The 19264-nt window shown below is 38.7% G+C and overlaps 1 protein-coding gene across 1 annotated transcript in view; it reads right to left on the minus strand.

Annotated features, from left to right (window-relative positions):
* Window positions 1-19264, minus strand: part of ADAM22 (ADAM metallopeptidase domain 22) — a 160044-nt gene that overhangs the window by 48513 nt on the left and 92267 nt on the right. The window contains exons 9-16 of the mRNA XM_054991318.1: window positions 17001-17075; window positions 9175-9246; window positions 8578-8744; window positions 7413-7497; window positions 5617-5707; window positions 5218-5269; window positions 3478-3577; window positions 180-251 (exon numbers count right to left, since the gene is read on the minus strand). Coding sequence (XP_054847293.1) covers window positions 180-251; window positions 3478-3577; window positions 5218-5269; window positions 5617-5707; window positions 7413-7497; window positions 8578-8744; window positions 9175-9246; window positions 17001-17075 — 714 coding nt within the window. The remainder of the gene's footprint in view (window positions 1-179; window positions 252-3477; window positions 3578-5217; window positions 5270-5616; window positions 5708-7412; window positions 7498-8577; window positions 8745-9174; window positions 9247-17000; window positions 17076-19264) is intronic.

Below are 19264 nucleotides of genomic sequence, written 5' to 3' on the forward strand. Positions count from 1 at the left end.
GGTCCCTATTTCTATTCCCTGTCAGAAGGGTCCCTCAACCAGTGAATACTTCACAAGTGGTGACAGGAGCTGTGAGATCCCAAATCAGAACTGTCCTAAGCTAGCAGAATCATTCACAAGGGGTGGCATCGAAGGGTGTCAGCCAGATAAGGCTGGGGGATCCGTCACAGAGGACTTACTGCAAGAGTACCACAGTCACACTCTTCGCCGGCTTCAACAAAACCATTGCCACATTCTGGAGGATCAAGAAGCTGCAGGAGAAAACAATGCAGTGGGGAAAATATTTACTCATGTGGAAACACTTTATTCATTTGTAAAAGTTTATTAAAAAGTCAGAGTCATGTTTTCCCCATTAATCATATACTCCAGGCAATCATTTTTCCTGTGTTAAGCAAGAGTTAACATTTCTTGCTTCTTTGGAAAGACTTGTATCTCTGCTGAGGCATTTATAATGCATCTTTACCTGTTTGTCAGTTTAATAAGCATACTCCTTTTACAGTATTTATTTTAAAAAATATTTAACATGTTTTCCCATTTAAAGCTATATTTAGGTGTTATGTGCAATGCTGGAAAAGATATAGAATTAGAAGAACCTGAATCAGTTAGAGATTTATTCTTCCTTTTCAGAACTTTGCTTTCTATAGTTCAGTACTGCATAAGTAAAAAATCTATTCTGTGATGCTAAACAAAATCTATACAGCATATTTTATAATACAGTTATGCAAGACTACTGAAAAAGAAAGACTTTTTTTTACTTAAGAAGAGTACTTAACAAGAAATAGCTGTAAACCTGCAGGAATAACTGAATAAAGAGGATTTAACTATCCTCTCCCTCTGCCACTGGCTGTTTAAAGAAAACACAGAGAGATCCGGTACTGCTCTCAAGCACAACACTTAAAAAAACCCAAAAAACAACCAGTTTTGTCAAGGAGAATGAGCTTTATGTGTCAGCATGCACAATGTTGTAGAAATGACTCAATACGCTTTTTGTTTTATAATACTCCAATGAACAATAAAAATTACATTTAATTCAGGTGCTTGAGGTCATGTGTTCCATGACCAGGATCCAAAGGGGCACACTAACATTTGATGTGCTTCCCAATCTACTTTTCTAGAAGTTGCACAAGCAAAAAACCTTTTGGAGATTAGGCACAAGAACACTTTGAAAGGAAGGCCAGGGAAAACAACCCTCTGCATGTCATTGTCAGCTTCCTCTTCGGCTGTTGTTGCATCTAATCCCCAAACACAGGGGGATTCCTTTCCAGTCCAAACAATGTCTAACTCAATCTTTAAAGCAGCATTCAGGAAAAAATGTATTCCAGGGTATATTTCAACCCCAAGCTAAATAAATTCTAATATATGTTGGGGCAGAAAAATATTTCTGTGGTAGATATTCTCAGGATTATCAGGAAGAACGTTATCTTCCCTTCTGGTTCCCTGGAGAACTGTTGGGGGAGGGGGGGGGGGAGACGACACTCACAGGATATGTATCTTTACCCCAAATGTATTTCATGAGATGGGGGTTAAAATGCACTCCAAATGTCAAATTCAGTGATGATGATTCTTTATTACAGCACTTATTTATCATAGAAATTTAAGTGCACATTTTACAACCATTTGAACATGGAACATATGAATATATACAGTTTAAAAACATAATTTGCTAATATCTATCAAAATTTGTAAAAACCAGGAAGTCGGCATAGTTCTAAGAAAGCAACCAAAATGGAGGTCTACACTCTAATGGGCTTTAACAACCAGAACACAAAATTTCGCTATCTGGTGTAGTGCAGTAAAAACTGAGTTTGACAACAGTTTCTCTAATTTGTTCTTTTCCGAATGTTCTGAGATACCTTCCAAAAAGGGAATAATAAATCTCGTACGTGCTTCCTTATAGAGAGGGCAACACAGGAACACATGTTCCTGGGTTTCAACCTCCCCAAGTATACAAGGGCATAACCTCTCATTCCAAGGGATCTTCTTAAATCTGCCATCCAGAACAGCAGAGGGCAAGGCAGAACATCTGGCCAAAGTAAGCGCTCTCCTGAGTTTGTTTACCTCCAGAATGGATAAATAGGGAGCAGGTGCAGAAATATATCTGTTACTAGGAGGAGCTATAAAAGCTGGAGTGCCCTGTAAGTCAGATTGTCGTTCAATATCATCGATCCTTTGCCTAACCATTTGCCTTGCTTGATCGCTTCCCATCATGAGAAGCACTTGAGGGGAAAATCCTATTGCCATAATTTTCTGTCTAGTGGCAATCATCCACTTAGACTGGAAATCATCGGTTAAGACTAGGGGTAATAAACCACAAGGGATTGAATTTATCCTTATCCATAGGAAAATGGAATGCAGGGTGATCTTTGCTTCAACTTTCTGCATGCCAGTCTCAAGGCAAACCATTGCATTAGAAACACTTTGGAACTTGAAGGACCGCTCTCAAAAATTTCGATTGAACTAACTCTAGAGGTGCAAAACCTCTGCTGGTGGTCCAGCAAATTCAGTGTATTTCTGCAGTTTTGTATCCCAGATTTTTGTGTGTGTACAGAAAGTATAAGTGGCTGTACTTTGGGGGTATTGTTTACAGATGTGCAAGGGACATTGTCTTAAGAGGAAAAAGTTGTAGATCTGTATCCTTCTACATTCTGCCAAAAAAGCACTACTGGTGTTGGAATGTGCATCCAATGTTTTAAGCAAAATATTTATTTATTTATTTAATGCATTTCTAGACCGCCCTCCCTGTCAGACAGGCTCAGGGCGGTGTGACAACATACAGTTTGTAACAAACAGTTTAAAAACAATAAAAACATTATAAATAAACATTAAAATACTATTCCATATACAATAAAAAAATTCTCAAATTGGCTGATATAAATATTAAAATACAGCATTTTAGGCGCAGGGCATGGCTCTTACATCATGCCCTGCATCACACCTATGAGCTCCTACATGGGTGGTGGATGGTCTTCAGTGGTATGGCCAGCGAGAGGACAGCCTAGCCCCCACCAAATGCCTGACGGAACATCTCCGTCTTGCAGGCTTGTGAAACTACACAAAACTTCATCACTTCTTTGTCTCAAAAAGCGTGTGTTTGTGTGTGTTTCTACCCCAAAGGCAGTCTGAGTTATCAAGAACAGTTCTCTATGCAACCCCATTATACAATGGAATAATTAAGAGCACATTCTTCATTGTAATGAAATACAGGAACCTAGCAGTCTCTAAGGTGCCCAAACAATTTAGCACAATTAGGCTCAAAATCAGCGACGGCAACAGTGGCAAGTTAGTGGAGACACAGCCTACATATGGCTCATTCACAGAACTGGTAAAAGATAACATATAATATTTGTTATCGTATTACTTCATACTTGTTTCTTGGCAAGCATTTCAAGACAATGTCTGTGACAGTGACCTGAACAGAATAACAGAGCCCAATCAGAACAACAGAATGCTACCTTCCTCCATGTCAAATTATATTACCTTAGAAGGTTTATTGAAAAGACAGGCTCCACCTCCGTTATTCAAAAAATCATGATACTCCTCAACATCACATTTGGAGAACTTGGTTGGAAGATAGTAGCTGTTAATAAAAGAAGTTGGTTACTGGTTGGTTAGTTACTTGAATTTATACACATGGCAGGCTTAGGGCTGAAAATGTGACTTTTTTAGTTGTTTTGTTGAGCTGTATTATTATAAATTAAAAACAGTGTAATCAAAATGGCACTGCATTTTAGGAAGTATATCCTAAGTAATCTAAATTAGCTGACTCCTATACTTAGCTTCCATTACTTGCAGTGCAATCCTTAACAGAGTTACGCCAGTCTAAGCCCATTGACTTCTATGGGCTTAGACTGGAGTAACTCTGCTTAGGATTGCACTGTTAAAATGGCAAGTTATCTGGGGCAATAATGAATACATCAAGATTAATGTGAATATGATTGGGATTCCTCACATGAAAAAACCCACATGAAGGTTAACAGAGGACAAATGGCACTTAAATTTTAGGTTAAATGTCATCAACGCAAAACACAGTACAGTTCATATGAGAAATATCATGCCTAATCAGCAGAGCAAAATATTTGTGTGAGATCTGAATTCAGCTAAGACTATATATGTGGTTAAACAGGTTGATTTGCCTGGAAGAGCACTGCATATTTTAGTATTTAGGCATGCTGCTGATGTTTTTGTTATCACTTTTCTCAGTGAAATGGGCCAAGTATAATTTAAGCTACTCTTAAACATGAAGTCTGCTATACCGATTATTGTTGGTTTTATTACTTAGGCATTAGTCAAATAGAACTTGAAAAAGTCCAGATGATAAAAATACTTGGACAAACATTTTATCTTCATCAGAAAAAAAAAGAAAAAAAAAAGAACCATCCAAAAGCTTACTGAACCAATAACAGGGCATCTAGCAGAATAGTCCTGCTAAATCAAATCGTAGGTCTTTTTGGTTTAGCATCCTGTTTCTACTAGCTAGATGCTTCATGACTTTCCCCATTGTTTGTAATTTTATTTAGCCATCATGTTCAGCAGCCACCTAAGTATGGAGTTGGCCCAATCAGTTTTTCTGCTGTGACTGAGTGGCAGAACATCTGCTTTGCAGGCAGAAGTTTCCAGGTTCAATGCCCGGCATCTCCAAGTTAGAAAGGCCAGGCAGTTGGTGATGTGAAAGATCTGAACCTAAAACCCTGGACAGCTGCTGCCAATCAAGAGTAGATAATACTGACTAACCTTGATGGGCCAATTGTCTGATTCAGTATAAGGCAACTTCATGTATTGGCAACTGCTCCATGAGCAGCTCTGACCACCCAAAGAAGGCTCTGCTGAGAATCATGTACAAAAGCCATGTAGCTAGGGCCTGTAATATGCACAGGAAATTGATGAGACTTCCTGGATCCAACCTACAGTTATCTAAAAGAGCATAAACTTGAAGCATTTCAGACAATGTAGCTTCTTTAGAGACTAACAAGACATCATTTTTCTGATTGTTACTGTGATTTGGTGGTAACTTACATAAAAATGTAATGCTACTAAAGACAGGGTCATTGACTTACATTATCAATGTCAGCTTAAAAGTGTACATATCATTTTATCTTAGTAACTTTTTGTGCATGGATGCAGCTGAGGCTATATATTTGGCATAGTTGCTTTTCAAAGGTCACTAATGATTAATTTACATTTACATTTCATTGCAATTTTCCTAATTAAATGCCTTACCCAGTGTCTCCCATTATGCATCCAGACCATGTATCTTCACATTTACACTCACCTAAAAATAAACAAATAAGACACACTTGATTTGACCTTTAAAAATTATTTTCATACAAATTTCTATTTTAAAACAATATTTTAAACAATGTGGAAAAAAACTGTTGCAACTGAACTCCCACAGAGATGTCAAGAAAGCCAAAAATTACATATATGATTCCACAATCAATTATCCCCCATTCCATATTTAACAAATGGCCCTTTCCCAAAAAAATTCACCTGGATTAATTTCACTTTGAAGTTTCTTAAAAACAAACATGTAAAGCCACAAATAATAAAAAGAAACTTTAGAAAAGGGTTGGGAGAAATATTTTGAAAAAAATTACTATACTCATTTGAAAACCTTACCACTCTGCAGTTTTCTTTTGTCTGAGAAAATACCAAGATTGTGAGCTAAGGACTGTGCCAGAGTAACTGACATTAAATCAGGTTTTCCAAACTGGAAAAAAAAAGACAGTAATTGCTTAGGGAGCAAGATGTTAACTTTTAAGTACATCTTTCTAAACAGTTTTTCAAACAATAGTCCTGAAGAAAAAATGATGCTCAAACTTGTAGCATTCAGTTCACAAGTTAACTGTTTAGTTACAGATGAACACCAAACAAGCAGAAAGATTAACAGAAAAAAAGAACTTTTAAAACAAATCACATCTGGGAGCCAGTTTGGTGTAGTGGTTAAGAGTGGCAGGACTCTAATCTGGAGAACCGGGTTTGATTCCCCACTCCTCCACTTGAAGCCAGCTGGGTGACCTTGAGTCAGTCACAGCTCTCCAGAGCAGAGGTGGGCACAGACTGGGAATACCCCACGGACCACTGGCCCATGGTCCGTCAATTTTCACAGTCCACAGACGTCTAACTTTTCACAGACCATCCCCATTCATGAACCAGTTTGTCAGTCCGTCACTTCCGGCAGCCCTCAAACAGAAAAGGGTGGGGGAAGAGCCCCCTCACTCACTACACAGACACGTTCCCAGCCGTTGTAGGGAATTCATTCTTGCTCCTTGCTCGCATAGAGAAGAATGGGAGCTCTCTGGTTGGCAGGCAGAGCTGCCTATCAAGGTTTTGAGGGCTAAGATTGGTGTTGCCATGGCTGCAGAATAGCTCTCTGGTTGGCAGGCAGAGATGTCTATCAAGGTTTTAAGGGCTAAGATTGGCTGCAGAACATCCACCCATCCCTTGCAGAACAAGAGCTCTCTGGTTGGCAGGCAGGCAGAGCTGCCTATCAAGGTTTTGAGGGCTAAGATTGGCTGCAGAACGTCCACTCCTCCTTTGCCTAGGGAATTCATTCTTGCTCTTTGCTCCATAGAGCAGAATAGGAGCTCTCTGCTCAGCAGGTAGAGCTGCCTATTAAGTTTTTAAGGTCTGCAAAAGGTCTGCGGACATCCTCTCCATTGCCTAGGGAATTGATAGATCAACACTAGGATGCCTAGACTCATGGACCACGGACCAATGGACTGGCCCAAATGGACCAAAATTTGTGAAAAAGGTGAGTCCCATGAACTGTGTGTTCGCAAACCACGAACTGGGCTGGACTGTGCAAAATTTTGGTCCATTTTGCTAGCACTATTGTCTAACACCCAGTAAAGGAACTTGAAAGGTCAAGCAAGGTGGTGGCTTGGCTTAAACATCCCACTACAAGAAGTTCTTCAAAGTCTGGGTTAGTACCAGGTTTTTATTATTTTTAGACCAAGATGTCTATCATTTATGCATGAGTGCACTTTTTCCTGGCCTGGGTAACTGCAGAACTCAAGGACACCAGGGGGATTTTATTTACTTTATTTATACTCTGCCTTTCTCCCTAAGAGGGACCCTAAGCAGCTTATACTGTTCTCCTCACCTCACAACAATTCTGTGAAGTAGGCTAGACTGAGAGGGTGTGATTGGCCCAAGATCACTCAGCAAGTTTCCATGGCAGAGTAGAGATTTGAACCTGGGCCTCCTGGATTCTAGCCTGACACTCTAACCACTACACTGTAACTCTCTTGGCTCTCTGAAACTCACTTGAAACTTCCTAGCACATAGCAGAGTGTGGGAAATCACATAACCTTGTGTAATGAACACAGAACTAGAGACGGCTTTGTCAAAATATACAATTAAATGCTGAGATCTCTGTGCCAGCTTTTATTTCTAGAGCTGTATAGACTTACTTCATTCACACCTCCACCTTTCATTAATGAGCAAATTCCACCAATGTAAGCTGCCCCACTGCGACTGCTTTGAAACTGACTCCCTCTTTAAAAAACAGAAGGAAACAATTATAAAACCACAGCAATCTAAAAACTATCATGTCACAAACAGACAACGGATAGGGAATGTGGCTGAGGGTTTCCCATTCTGTAGATTCACCACTTTGATAATAAGGCAAACACACGGGAAGAGGTCCCCCAGGAGTATCTTTGGGCAGACTGGGCTACCCGCTCTGTTCCATGTTTGTATCTGCCTGCTGTGTAGGATTCCATATTGTTATCATGGTTTCAGTGCTGCTCGTAGGACTGTTGTGAAGTCCCCACAGAAAGCAGGATTAGAAAGATCCTACCTTACAATGTTAGTCAACTAAGAAAAACAAGAGATGCTTGCTTACTATGTTACTATAGGAAGTCAATCATAAAAATATTAGATTAGTACAGACTTCCAGTCTAACTATTGGGGACCAATTAGCAGAGACAGGTAAACCCTTCTAAGCTAATCCAAGGAATATGGCTCCAAAAAAACCCCTTTCTTTGTATCAGAGCTCGTCTGAGGAATCAACTGCCTGAAGCAGCAGACTGTAATAAACCACACACTGCGGTGGAAGGGTTGGTTTTATTAGCACTTGCCATCCACTTTCCCATCTGGCTCTAGAAATCCCATGTCGACTTTATAGGGGATTGAGTTTAAGCAACTATCTGCTACTGCTGTCATTTTTGCTTTGAACTTTGAAACAGAGTACAGGTGAACCCAAAAGATTATCTGGGTTTCAACTAAAATGTACTTTAGAATAAAAAGATTAACCCCAATGGATGTTTACAGAAACAGCTGCTTAAATATAATACCCAAGTAGCTGTTTCTGTAAACATCCATTGGGGTTAATCTTTTTATTCTAAAGTACATTTTAGTTGAAACCCAGATAATCTTTAATAATTTTTAATAATAAACATTAATAAATATATAATATATAAAAATAAAAACATATATAAAAATATAAAAAAAACATTTTGTTCTAACTTACAAGTACAAATGGAAACACGTGCCAGTCAGTACCAGCAACAGAGACAGAGGATCAGGGCCTCCCTATCTCAAACAGTAACAAATAAACCCCATGAAATTACGTACGAAAAAAGATGAACTGCATCACTTCTCTCCTTGATAAAATCCCTCCTGTATTTCATAAATGCACGCAGAGTCACCAGTGGGTTTTCAGATATGGTGAACTTGTTATCAGTACCCCAGGTTTCCATAGCAACCAGTACTATCCTGGTGTTGAGTTGTTCTTTATAAATCTAGCACATTAACAAATCAAACTATCAGCAAACAACAGGGTAACTTTTGCCTCTATTTAAATATACATTTCCCCAGTATAAACAACACTACATTAATGAAGGGCCATTGTCAACTCCTTTCTAACAGGCTAAACATATTGTGATCAAGGCCTAAGTATTAGAATATACTTAAACATCTTTTTTCCCCCTTTTTTTAAAAAAGGGATAGGTTTAAAATCACAGCTTTGATTCAGGAACGTATTTCATGACAAGTGTAATCTTAAATGCAAGAATGGTTCTACAGAGATAAACCTTACTTCATCCACCCTTAAGAATCTGGCTAAACTGACACTGATGAATAAAGATGCTATTGTGCTCTCTCTCACTCTGCCCTGAAATTACTATCCCTAGGATAAGACTCACAGGACAGCAGCTGGTGAATTATACTTACTAAATCTGCCATGTTCACTACTGATTTAGCAAAGCTGTTTGTGTGGCCAACCGATAATCGGTGCTTTTTCAACTAAGAAACAAAGAAAGAAAAATTCTAAACATATTTTTGAAATACAATTTCCATTCAGAAACAACTTTATCAAGGAGGGGCTTGCTTGTGACAGACAAATTATTCAATCATTAATACAGTTCTATTTGCTCACAACGGTAGTATGAAATTTAAATATATTCATTGGCAGACAATACATTCAACAAAAGGTAATAAGAAAACAAACAGAACAGGTCTAATTTGTAACAAAATTAGAAGCCTGATACTACAGTATGCTGGCTCAGTACATGTGTACTTAGGTTAGGAACGCACCAACAGCTATGCCATTGCAGTGTTCCAAAATGTGACCTTATAATAATGACATTATGTCTGCTTGCTGCTTACTGGTAGTGCAAAGGTCTATAACGGTACTGTGTTACAACCAATGGGGAAAAAAACCTTTCCGCTGAAGCGCTTTAAGGTGAATTTTTAACTTCAAATATGTTATTTCACAAAACTTGCTGAGTTTCACAGGTCATGTCTCAACTATACTTTGCAATTAACACATGCCACGGATACCTTGTTTTTCTTTCCCAAAGTAAAACATTCCCAACTTCCCAAGTCACAAGGGGACAAATATATTTTAAAAGTCACTGTCTCCAGACATTATGTATCAGCAGTCCAAACTGTTCTCACAAACCCTATTTAACATTTGCAGTTCTCAAACAGCACAGAGTTTAATACCCTCAAGAGAGTTTTTGCAGAAGGCCAGCATGTCCTCTCTTAGAATTCTAGACTGCTTCAAGTTTTCCTCCTGGAGGCCGTGTCATGCATATCTGCTTAGCAGTAGACAAAAGTAAAGGACTGCAACAGTATCCTTGCTCCTCCACCCTCTCCTCCTATGCCCTGCCATGACAGCTTTGCTCATCCAAGAAGGGCCATCTGCAGGTACCACCCTGAAAATAGATGAGATCTACAACTGCCCATTCACATGCATTCTCTGTTGTGGTTTTCACTTTGTCTTTCTGAGGTCAGGAAGGCCCCACGCTTCTCGCATTCCACAAACTATGTAAAACAGAATTGTTCAAGAGCGCAATTTTATAAAGATAATAGGGTTATATTATAATGCAATGATTCAATTTGTTCCATAAAGTTCAATGTGTTCAGTAAAGTAGAAGGGGCTGTGGACTACATACATACACTTTGTATATATTCTCTGTTGGCTGTATTTATATTATCTTGCTATTACTACATTGTTTTCGACCTATATAATTGGGTGGGATTTTTTGGCCTTATAAACGTATCATGTGTAATGAACAGAGACAGGGCATTTTCTGTGGTTGCACCTCAACTCTAGAATGCCTCCCCCTCCCTTGAGGCTCATCTCAAGGATAATCTTAAGGATATTTTTATTCTGTTATATTTAATGGTTTTTAAATGCCTTTTTTACATTGTTATGTTTTTCAGTATAAACTGCTTGGAGCAGGAGTCTGAAGAGGCAGCATAGAAATATCATAAATTTAAAAAAAATATGCTTTGTTTCAGATGTATGTTATCCTAGGCCTATTACTTTTCTCATCAGATATCTCATTCTGTTGATTGCAGTGATTTACATTGTGCAATCCGCCTTGAGTCTCAGTGAAAAAGATCTGTAAGTAATATAAATACACATATATACATACATACATGAGATTCATCACATGGCAAGCTACAAAATCCCTTTCTATGTAGAAATTTTGTCATGACTGAAGCAGCCTTCAGGCCCAGTTGCTGTTGTTACAAACTTAAAAAGTTGTTTCCAATCAACATGCCAAGAAAATAGGAGAAATAATTATTTCTACATAAACTGAAATCTTAATATAGTGCCGATTCATTTGTTGTAGTGAGTTCCCTTTGAAGTGCATCAGTAAGTGGTACACAGGACCTTGGGGAACATCTATGATTAGACGATGCCAAATCTCATGTGACTGACAGAAAAAACTAAAGAATATTCATTTCTAAAAACTGGAAATAACAGATAAGATGATGAGATCTTGCAATCATTGCTACAAATGACCTCTAAGGCTAAGAAGTAGACAAATTTCATGCGACTGACAGAAAAAACTAAAAAATATTTTGGGGGAAATAATTAAAACATATGGGGGAAATAGGTAAAATATGCAAAAAATATGGAACAGTAAACTACAAAATGGGATAGAACAAGCAAAACTAATAGATGGAGTTATCTCTAAAAGCAAAACAGCATCTGACTGAAAATCCTTGTGGCCACTTCAGAGACTCTGGATACACAGCTTAACATGGTGAGGGGGTTTGAGTGTGTCTGTGAAGCTGAGAGCAATACTGTCAGGAGTGCAGACTTGGTCAAGCGTCTAAACTCCTAGAAGAGTCACTCAAGACTGAATGGTCAAAGTTGAGACACCAGACTAAGATGCATCCACCCCCCCCTTCAGAAATCAGTGGTCATATCAGCAGAAGAGAATTGACCGTTCCAATGGTGATGAGAGCAGAGGGATTCTTGAAGGCTAGCTACTGGGCAGCAGCAGTAGTGGAAGGTGACAATGGCAGAGGATCTTTCACAGACAATGGTAGTGACGCTTCAGCTAACCTTGGTTAGTTCTGCACAGAAGGTGGCAATGGCAACCACTTCTGATCATCTCTTACCTAAGAAACCCTATGATGAGATAATCTGAAAATGAAAGAAGACTACTGGCTACTAGGGAAGAGCAGAGGACAAGTATGAATAGTGCTGTTCTTAATAATGGGACTGGATTAAAGCTGAAAGGACATCCAGTTGCTAATGTGAACAGATGCAAATGAATCCAGGTAAGCTTGAAATTGTAAAATGAGAAATGGAACATTTAAACACTGCAATCCTAGGTGCGAGTGAAATAATGTGAACTGGATTAGGACATTTTCAGGCAGAAAATGTTTTACAGTAGAAGTGACAAACTCAAAAGAAATGGTGTTGCTCTAATAGTGAGACGAGATGTAGCACAAGAGCTATAATACAAAGTCTGACCAATTAATATCAATCAGACTTCATGGAAGGCCTATTAACATAACCATCTTTCAAGTTTATGCCCCAACTGTAGATGCTGATGTGGAAGAAATGGAAAACTTTAAAGCAAGTGTCCAAGAAGAGACTAGTCATACATCTAAACAAGATATGCTGATGATAATCATAGGTAACTGGAATGCAAAAGTAGGATACAAAGCAGAATCAAACGTTGGAAAATTTGGACTAGGATCACAAAATGAAGGAGAGCAACTCAGAATTTTGAGAAGCCAACAACTTGTTCATTTGCTAACACATAATTGTATACATGGAAATCACCAAGTGGTCAATACAAGAACCAAATATATTACATAATTGGAAGACCAAGAGCAGATTGTGGTACAACTCATGAATTGTTTATTCTAATTTTTGATATTCAGAGCCAAAATATTAAATAATGTTCTTGAAGCTGCTGTAGCAGAGTGGTTAAGTGGTTTGGCTGTGAATCAGCACTCTACTGATTTGAATCCCACTACTGCCATGAACTCAGTAGGTGGCCTTGGGTAAGCCACTCCTCTCAGTCCCAGCTCCCCAGCTGTATTGTGGGGATAATAATAACACTAACTTATTCACTGCCCTGGGTGGGGTACTAATTTGTCGAGAAGAGCGATATATAAGCACAGTTATTATTGTTATTGTTAACAACAACAACAACAATTTAAAGATCGTGTAAAAACAGATTTTTATTACTAAGTTAAATTGTGCATGAACCAGAACTATAGGCTGAAACCAGAGATATTGTCAAGGAAGAATGTGCAAAGACTCTTCCTGTAGCCAAAAGAAAGGAAAATCCTAGATGGGTGACTGAGGAAACTCTTAAAATTGCTATAACAAGATGGGAAACAAAAAGTGACAGAAATAGTATCAGAATTCTAAATGCAGCTTTTTAGTGACTTGCACACAGAGACAAAGAACTCTATTATAAAAAATACTGCAAAGAAATAGAAGAAATGTAAAGAAAGTGCAAAGAAATAGAAGAGAACAACAAAAAAGGAAGACCAAGATCTGTTCTACAAGATCCAGGAAATCAAAGGAAGATTCAAACCACAGCTAGGGATGCAGAAAAATCAACGTGGAAATACAGTATCCACTCAGGACAAAATAAAGATGGAAACAGTACACTTAAGAAGTAGAAAGAAGAGATGGAAGGATGACTAGGGCTGTGCATGGGTGGGGATGTTCGGTATTTCCGCTTCGTGAGGGTACTAGAAAAACTATAACACCTGTCCAGTATCTAGTAAAGATTTGTCTCAGTGGAGCACCCTTAAGTCTGGAGAGGAGGGGAAGTCGTGCTGTGTCTGTGCTTTGAAAGTAGAGCATTTGTGAAGCAGTGCCAACCTCTGAATGAAGCCAGTAACCTAGTGTTATACCAAGTGCTTTGTGCCTCACACCAGTGAAGTTCCTGTACAAAAACCTTCCTGTTACTTCAGTTCAAACACCTGCCTACCTGCCTTTTGACTTTAACCTACTGTAAATAAACCACCTCTTATCTTTTGAACCTCCCCAAGCCTTGTGTGCCAGTTCCTGCTAAAGAGAAGCGCAAACCCCTGATCTGTTCCCTACTAAGACTTGGCTGGGTAACCATTTTTAATAATCCTTAAGGGTGGGACAAGGAAAGTTGAAACTTATCATCAACCATGCTACCAGAGGCTTCCTAGCCCTTCATAGGCTTAAAGAGAAGTTTTACCTCAGGGTAGGAGAAGGTCAGCCTAAACCTGAGTTGGATGTGGGTTTGTGGCAAGGTGTTATCCATCTTCTTCACAAGTCTTTTAGATATGTGAATACTGAATAAATAAATGCTGCTGAAGATTCAGAGATGGATGTTTTACGTTCTTTTGGCAGCAAAACTAAATTTGCAACCTATTATGAAGGAAAGAATACACCCTTGGCAGCCGCTAGTTTAGATAGCTGAATAAATGCAAGGAGAGCAAATAATCCCGAAGTGCACTGAATAAAAGATGACTACTTTCCTGTTTCTCAGGGATGCAAAGAATCAATAACCTTTTATTCTATGAGCAGATATCTTATGTAATAATAATTTGGAGGAAGATTGTTTTTTAAAATGCCTAGATGAAACATACAATGAAGCTCACTTGTGGAAGAACTCCGCAGAGAATGTGGATTTGCACAAGAGTCGTCATAAGGAACCCCAGACTATAATCTCAAATATTTTCATCATCAGCAAACTCCAATTGTTTAAAGAAGAATAACCTATGACTGAAACAATTGTCTATGTTAGAGTAATCTGACTGAGGACTTAATGAACTTCTTAGTTTCTGTTTCATAATTCTGCAATGAACTGGCTTTGCGTCAAATTCTGTTCTGTTTTCTGACAGAAACGGATCTAGATAGATCTTTTGTTTTTCTCCAGGTTGCTGGCAGCCCTACACCTACCCCATTATTGAGATGCCCATGGCAATCACATTCTCCACTCTTGTGGCTGTTCAATTTCAAGGAAGCATTGGCATGGAGAATTCTTTCAGTTAATTTTTAAATCAGTGCATACATATCATCCTAATATTATGAGCTCTTTATTAGTTTTCACATTTGATTCCAGGTTCAACCAAAGTGCTGCATTTGACTTTTAAAGGTCTTGATGCCTTTGTATTTATAGGATCACCTTCTCTCAAATGAATCTATCAGTGAAGATCTTCATCTGAGGTCCTATCCATGTATCCCCACCTGCAGGTAAGCAAAGGAACGTTTTGGGATGGGGGAAGGAGACTACACATGTCTGCCGGCAATATCAATATTAACATTTGGGCGTAAAGTCTGTCTAATTCTCAATGCTTTTAGTATCTAAGAATACTTACTGCTGCTGCTTTTATTCTACTGTTGACTAGTGTTATTTATTTGTAAGGTGTTACTGCTGCTTTATTTTCTGCTTTCTTTGTATTTTTTATAATCTATCTTTAAGATGCCTTGAAGAATGTTAAATTAAATACACTAGTGCTGACAAAAAATAATACATATGTAATACATATGAATATGTAAGTTTACATATGAATGCCACATGTAATACATATGAATATGTAAATTTGACTCAGTCAGACTTGGATTGAATAGAGACTCTGGATGGTTACCAGAAGTAACTGACCTCAGACATTCTATTCAGATTCAGCAATAGAGGGAAGCGGTCACACCCAGCCTAGATTGCGCACGCTACCACTTTCATCACTTTTGCAACTGATTTACATTTATATGGCCCTCACTCCCTGCACCCTCAAATTTACACATGAATTCTATATGTAATGCATATGAATACATATGAATATGTAAATTTGACTCAGTCAGACTGAACAGAAACTCTGGATGGTTATCTTATTACCAGAAGTAACTACCTTCAGGCATTCCATTCAGATTCAGCAACAGAGGGAAGTGGTCACATCCAGTCTGGATTGTGCACTCCACCTTTTTCATGACTTTTGCAACTGATTTATATTTACATGGCCCTCACTCCCTGCACCCTCTCCCACTCCCCTCACCACCTATATATCTCTGGCCAATTTCTTCATATCCTCCATGCATCTGACAAAGAGAGCTGTGGTTCTCGAAAGCTTATGCTACAATAAAGTTGGTTAGTCTTAAAGGTGCTACTGGACTCTTTACTATTTTGCAACTACAGACTAACAGGGCTAACTCCTCTGGATCCAGCTGAACACACACACACACACTCAAGTTTGACAACCGCCAGAACCCTCAAGATTAAACAAACTATGGACAAAACCATGTTGCACCATCTTGCTGGGGGGAAAAAATCTACCTAGTCCCAGATTCTGCTTGCAGCAGTCTAACCAGATGCTTCTGAGAAACCCAGACTGGACATGAATAGACTTTCTCTGTTGTTTGTTCTAAGCATCTGGTATTTCAGAGAGAATGCTGAAGATGGAAAGTTCTAATTACCTCTAATAGTTAATAGCAGGTCTGGTACCTCTCTTCCATTAATTGTCTACTTTTTAAAAAACAGATTATCTAAGCTGGTTGTCTTCCCCACATGTGGTAGTGAATTCCACAAATGAGAGAGGACTCATTAGTTTTCCATTTCTTTAATCCAACAGTAACAAAAATTAGTCTTGTGGCACGGTGGGAAGGGTTGGATCCAGTGATTCCTGTATGCTAAGAGCGGAGTGTTCCTTCATCAAAGTCTTTTCCACTTCTAAGAGTGGAGGGGGGGTCACTTGATCCGATTGTCAAAGATTTGTTGGGGTGTAAGCTTCTGTGGAATGAAGCCCTCAAATTTTATTCAGTGAGCTGTAGGCCATGAATGCTTACACCACAATGCCTTTGTCAGACTTTGAGCCTCTCTTACTTTGACACTAACCGATTAATACAGCCGCCCTTCTGTAAGTAAAAGTCAATATATTCCTTGAAGAAAATTCAGAAACTGTCTGAGAAAAATGTTTATACCAGAGAGAAGGCACATAATGGCAATTATGACTGCTTTCAAACTTCACTGGTGGAATTCTCATAGCATAATACACTATTCAGGAAAGAAACAAGAAGGAATAATGCTCTGTCGAGACTGGGAGCTGTCTATATTTACTGGATTGTCTATTTTTTTTAAGCAATGCTACTGAGTGACACCAGGTATAACTCCAAGGAGCTCAGATTTGTTTTTCCCAACATCTGCTGTACGGTTAGAGTCATTCTGCAGTAGGTACATTATTGTTAATGTATTACAAACACAGAGGCACACTTGCATTATTGATGATTTCAAGAAGACCCAGTATGTAAACCTCACCATTAGATGATCATTTACTATCATTAGTTCAACATATTTTGTTTCCTCTTCAACCTTATGTGGGCTCTGATGGACCTGCAGAAAAAGTAAGATGCTGTACATGTTTTAAACGGTAAGTGGCAAAACATCCAATTCTGAACTTATTCCCCTCATTGAGACCTCATTTTAAAAAGCATCTAAAATGCTTTCCAGTGTTTGGCTGCTTATATCAGCTTTAACAATTCTAATATAATAAACTCAGGAATGCCTCCAAAGAATGATGATGGGCAAGTTTTATACTAAAATACTGGTTTCTTTCCAATGCTAATACTACACTCCTTCTACTACAGAATACCCCTACATTTACTGAATAATGAATAAAGCTTTAAAATCCTATTGATAACTTGCAAGCTAAAAAAATAAGGGAAAAAATTGCTTATTTTGAGAATTTTTTTTGTTCTGCTAGGTTTTTCAACCTCAAAGCTTTTTTCAGTAGTTATTTTTGTATCACACTGTTTCTCACTTTATTCATGTATATCGTGCATAAGATGTTTTTGCAGCATCCCCATTTCCCACTGGATTTCCCAGAATAATTGCTCTGTACAGTCAATGCTATAAATCATGACTGTTGTCCCATGGTTCCCCCCTCAGCAGGGGTCTGAGGGGGCATGTGGGTCATCGGCTTAGCAGGCGGGTCAGCCGACGCTCGGATTCGTGCCCTGTGTGCGCCTTTGCTCCCTGAGCTGTAATCTCAATAAAGTTGTGGCCTTCTTTTCTTCAGCACTGTGTTTGTGTGTTTTGTCGCCATGCCCCCTCCCCACTCTCCTCCCCCACTTAGCACTTGCCTGCAATTTTTTTTTCTGCTAGGTTTTTCAACCCCCAAAGGTTTTTTCAATAGTTATTTTTGTATCACACTGCTTCCCACTTTATACATGTATATCATGCATAGGATGTTTTTGCAGCATCCCCATTTCCCACTGGATTTCCCGGAATAATTGCTCTGTACAATCGATGCTCTAAATCCAGAACAATTCCACACTGTTTGTAGAGAACCATTGCAGCAGGATGTTCTACTAAATTATGGATGTAACACAGTTTTCTCTGTAATCCAGTTTGTTGCATGCACTACATGCTGTATGTCTTATATTTGTTTTTACTGAGCCTTTCTCTAATTTTACAATCCTCTTTTATCACATTGTTGGTCGTGTGCATCGTATGGACGATGCATTGTTTTTGATTCTGCAATTCTCCTTGACTATCAGTGAGAAACGTGGACTACAAATGAAGTAAAATAATTTTTAAAATAAACGCATTTGTTGGTTCAGCTATATTATCTAAGCCAGAGGATGTTTGGAGGGCTGTAACGCTCACCTCACTTTGATGAGCCAAAGAATTACAAACTTTGGTATTTATAATGACTTGATCAACCTTTGCTCAGACTAAGTCCTGTAGGAATACTGACATAGGGTGTAGGTAGGAAACAAGTCACTGCCCTTTCCAGGGATATGCCACATATTTCTGAAGTATTTTCAAGGGCTGCCAATTTGTTTCTGGAGAGAATTCAAAGTTCTAGTGTAATGAAATGATTTGCATTGAAGTAAGTCACATGATAAATTGATAGCACTGGAAGAGAAATGTTTGATTTGCACTATGCTGAATGCTCAGAGTTAACCTCAAAACAGCCATCTCCTAGTAGCCAAAGTTTTCTAGGCAACTTTCAATCTACCTGAATGGGAAGGGTGGCAGTTGATATGTGAGTAGCCAATAGAGCAAAAGAGGTTTTTTTCCTGCAGTAGGAAAAAAGATCATCTTAGTACAACGTGCCACTGCTAAATGGAATCCTTTGCCATTGGATTCACTCAACCTTCTAAAAAGTGTCAGGTCTAACAGTATCCCCAAGCTGTTTCCTGACATGATCAATACAACTTCATTTCATGTACGAAGGGAAAGCCCTTTCAGTGTCTCCATTTGGCCAATAATCTTGTCTGGATTCAGCTTCAGTTGGTTTCCCTCCCTCCTCAGCCATCTGATAATGGAAACTATGGCCTCTGGTAGTTTGTTCCAAGAAGTATGGAGCTGAATGACTTCAGCGTACTGGTGTCACTCAACTCCAAATCTACAAACAACTTCATTCATGTAAGTTAAACAGCATGGGTGAAAGCATTGAACAGGACAAACCCCACACCCCTTATGTACACTATAATCCTTACAAAAGTCCTGGAAGGCAAGCTTGTATTATTATTCCTGTATTACTGATGTCAGAGTAAAGTTCACTTAAGACCATG

The sequence above is a fragment of the Eublepharis macularius genome, chromosome 11 (assembly GCF_028583425.1).
Source record: "Eublepharis macularius isolate TG4126 chromosome 11, MPM_Emac_v1.0, whole genome shotgun sequence".
Lineage (NCBI taxonomy): Eukaryota > Metazoa > Chordata > Lepidosauria > Squamata > Eublepharidae > Eublepharis > Eublepharis macularius.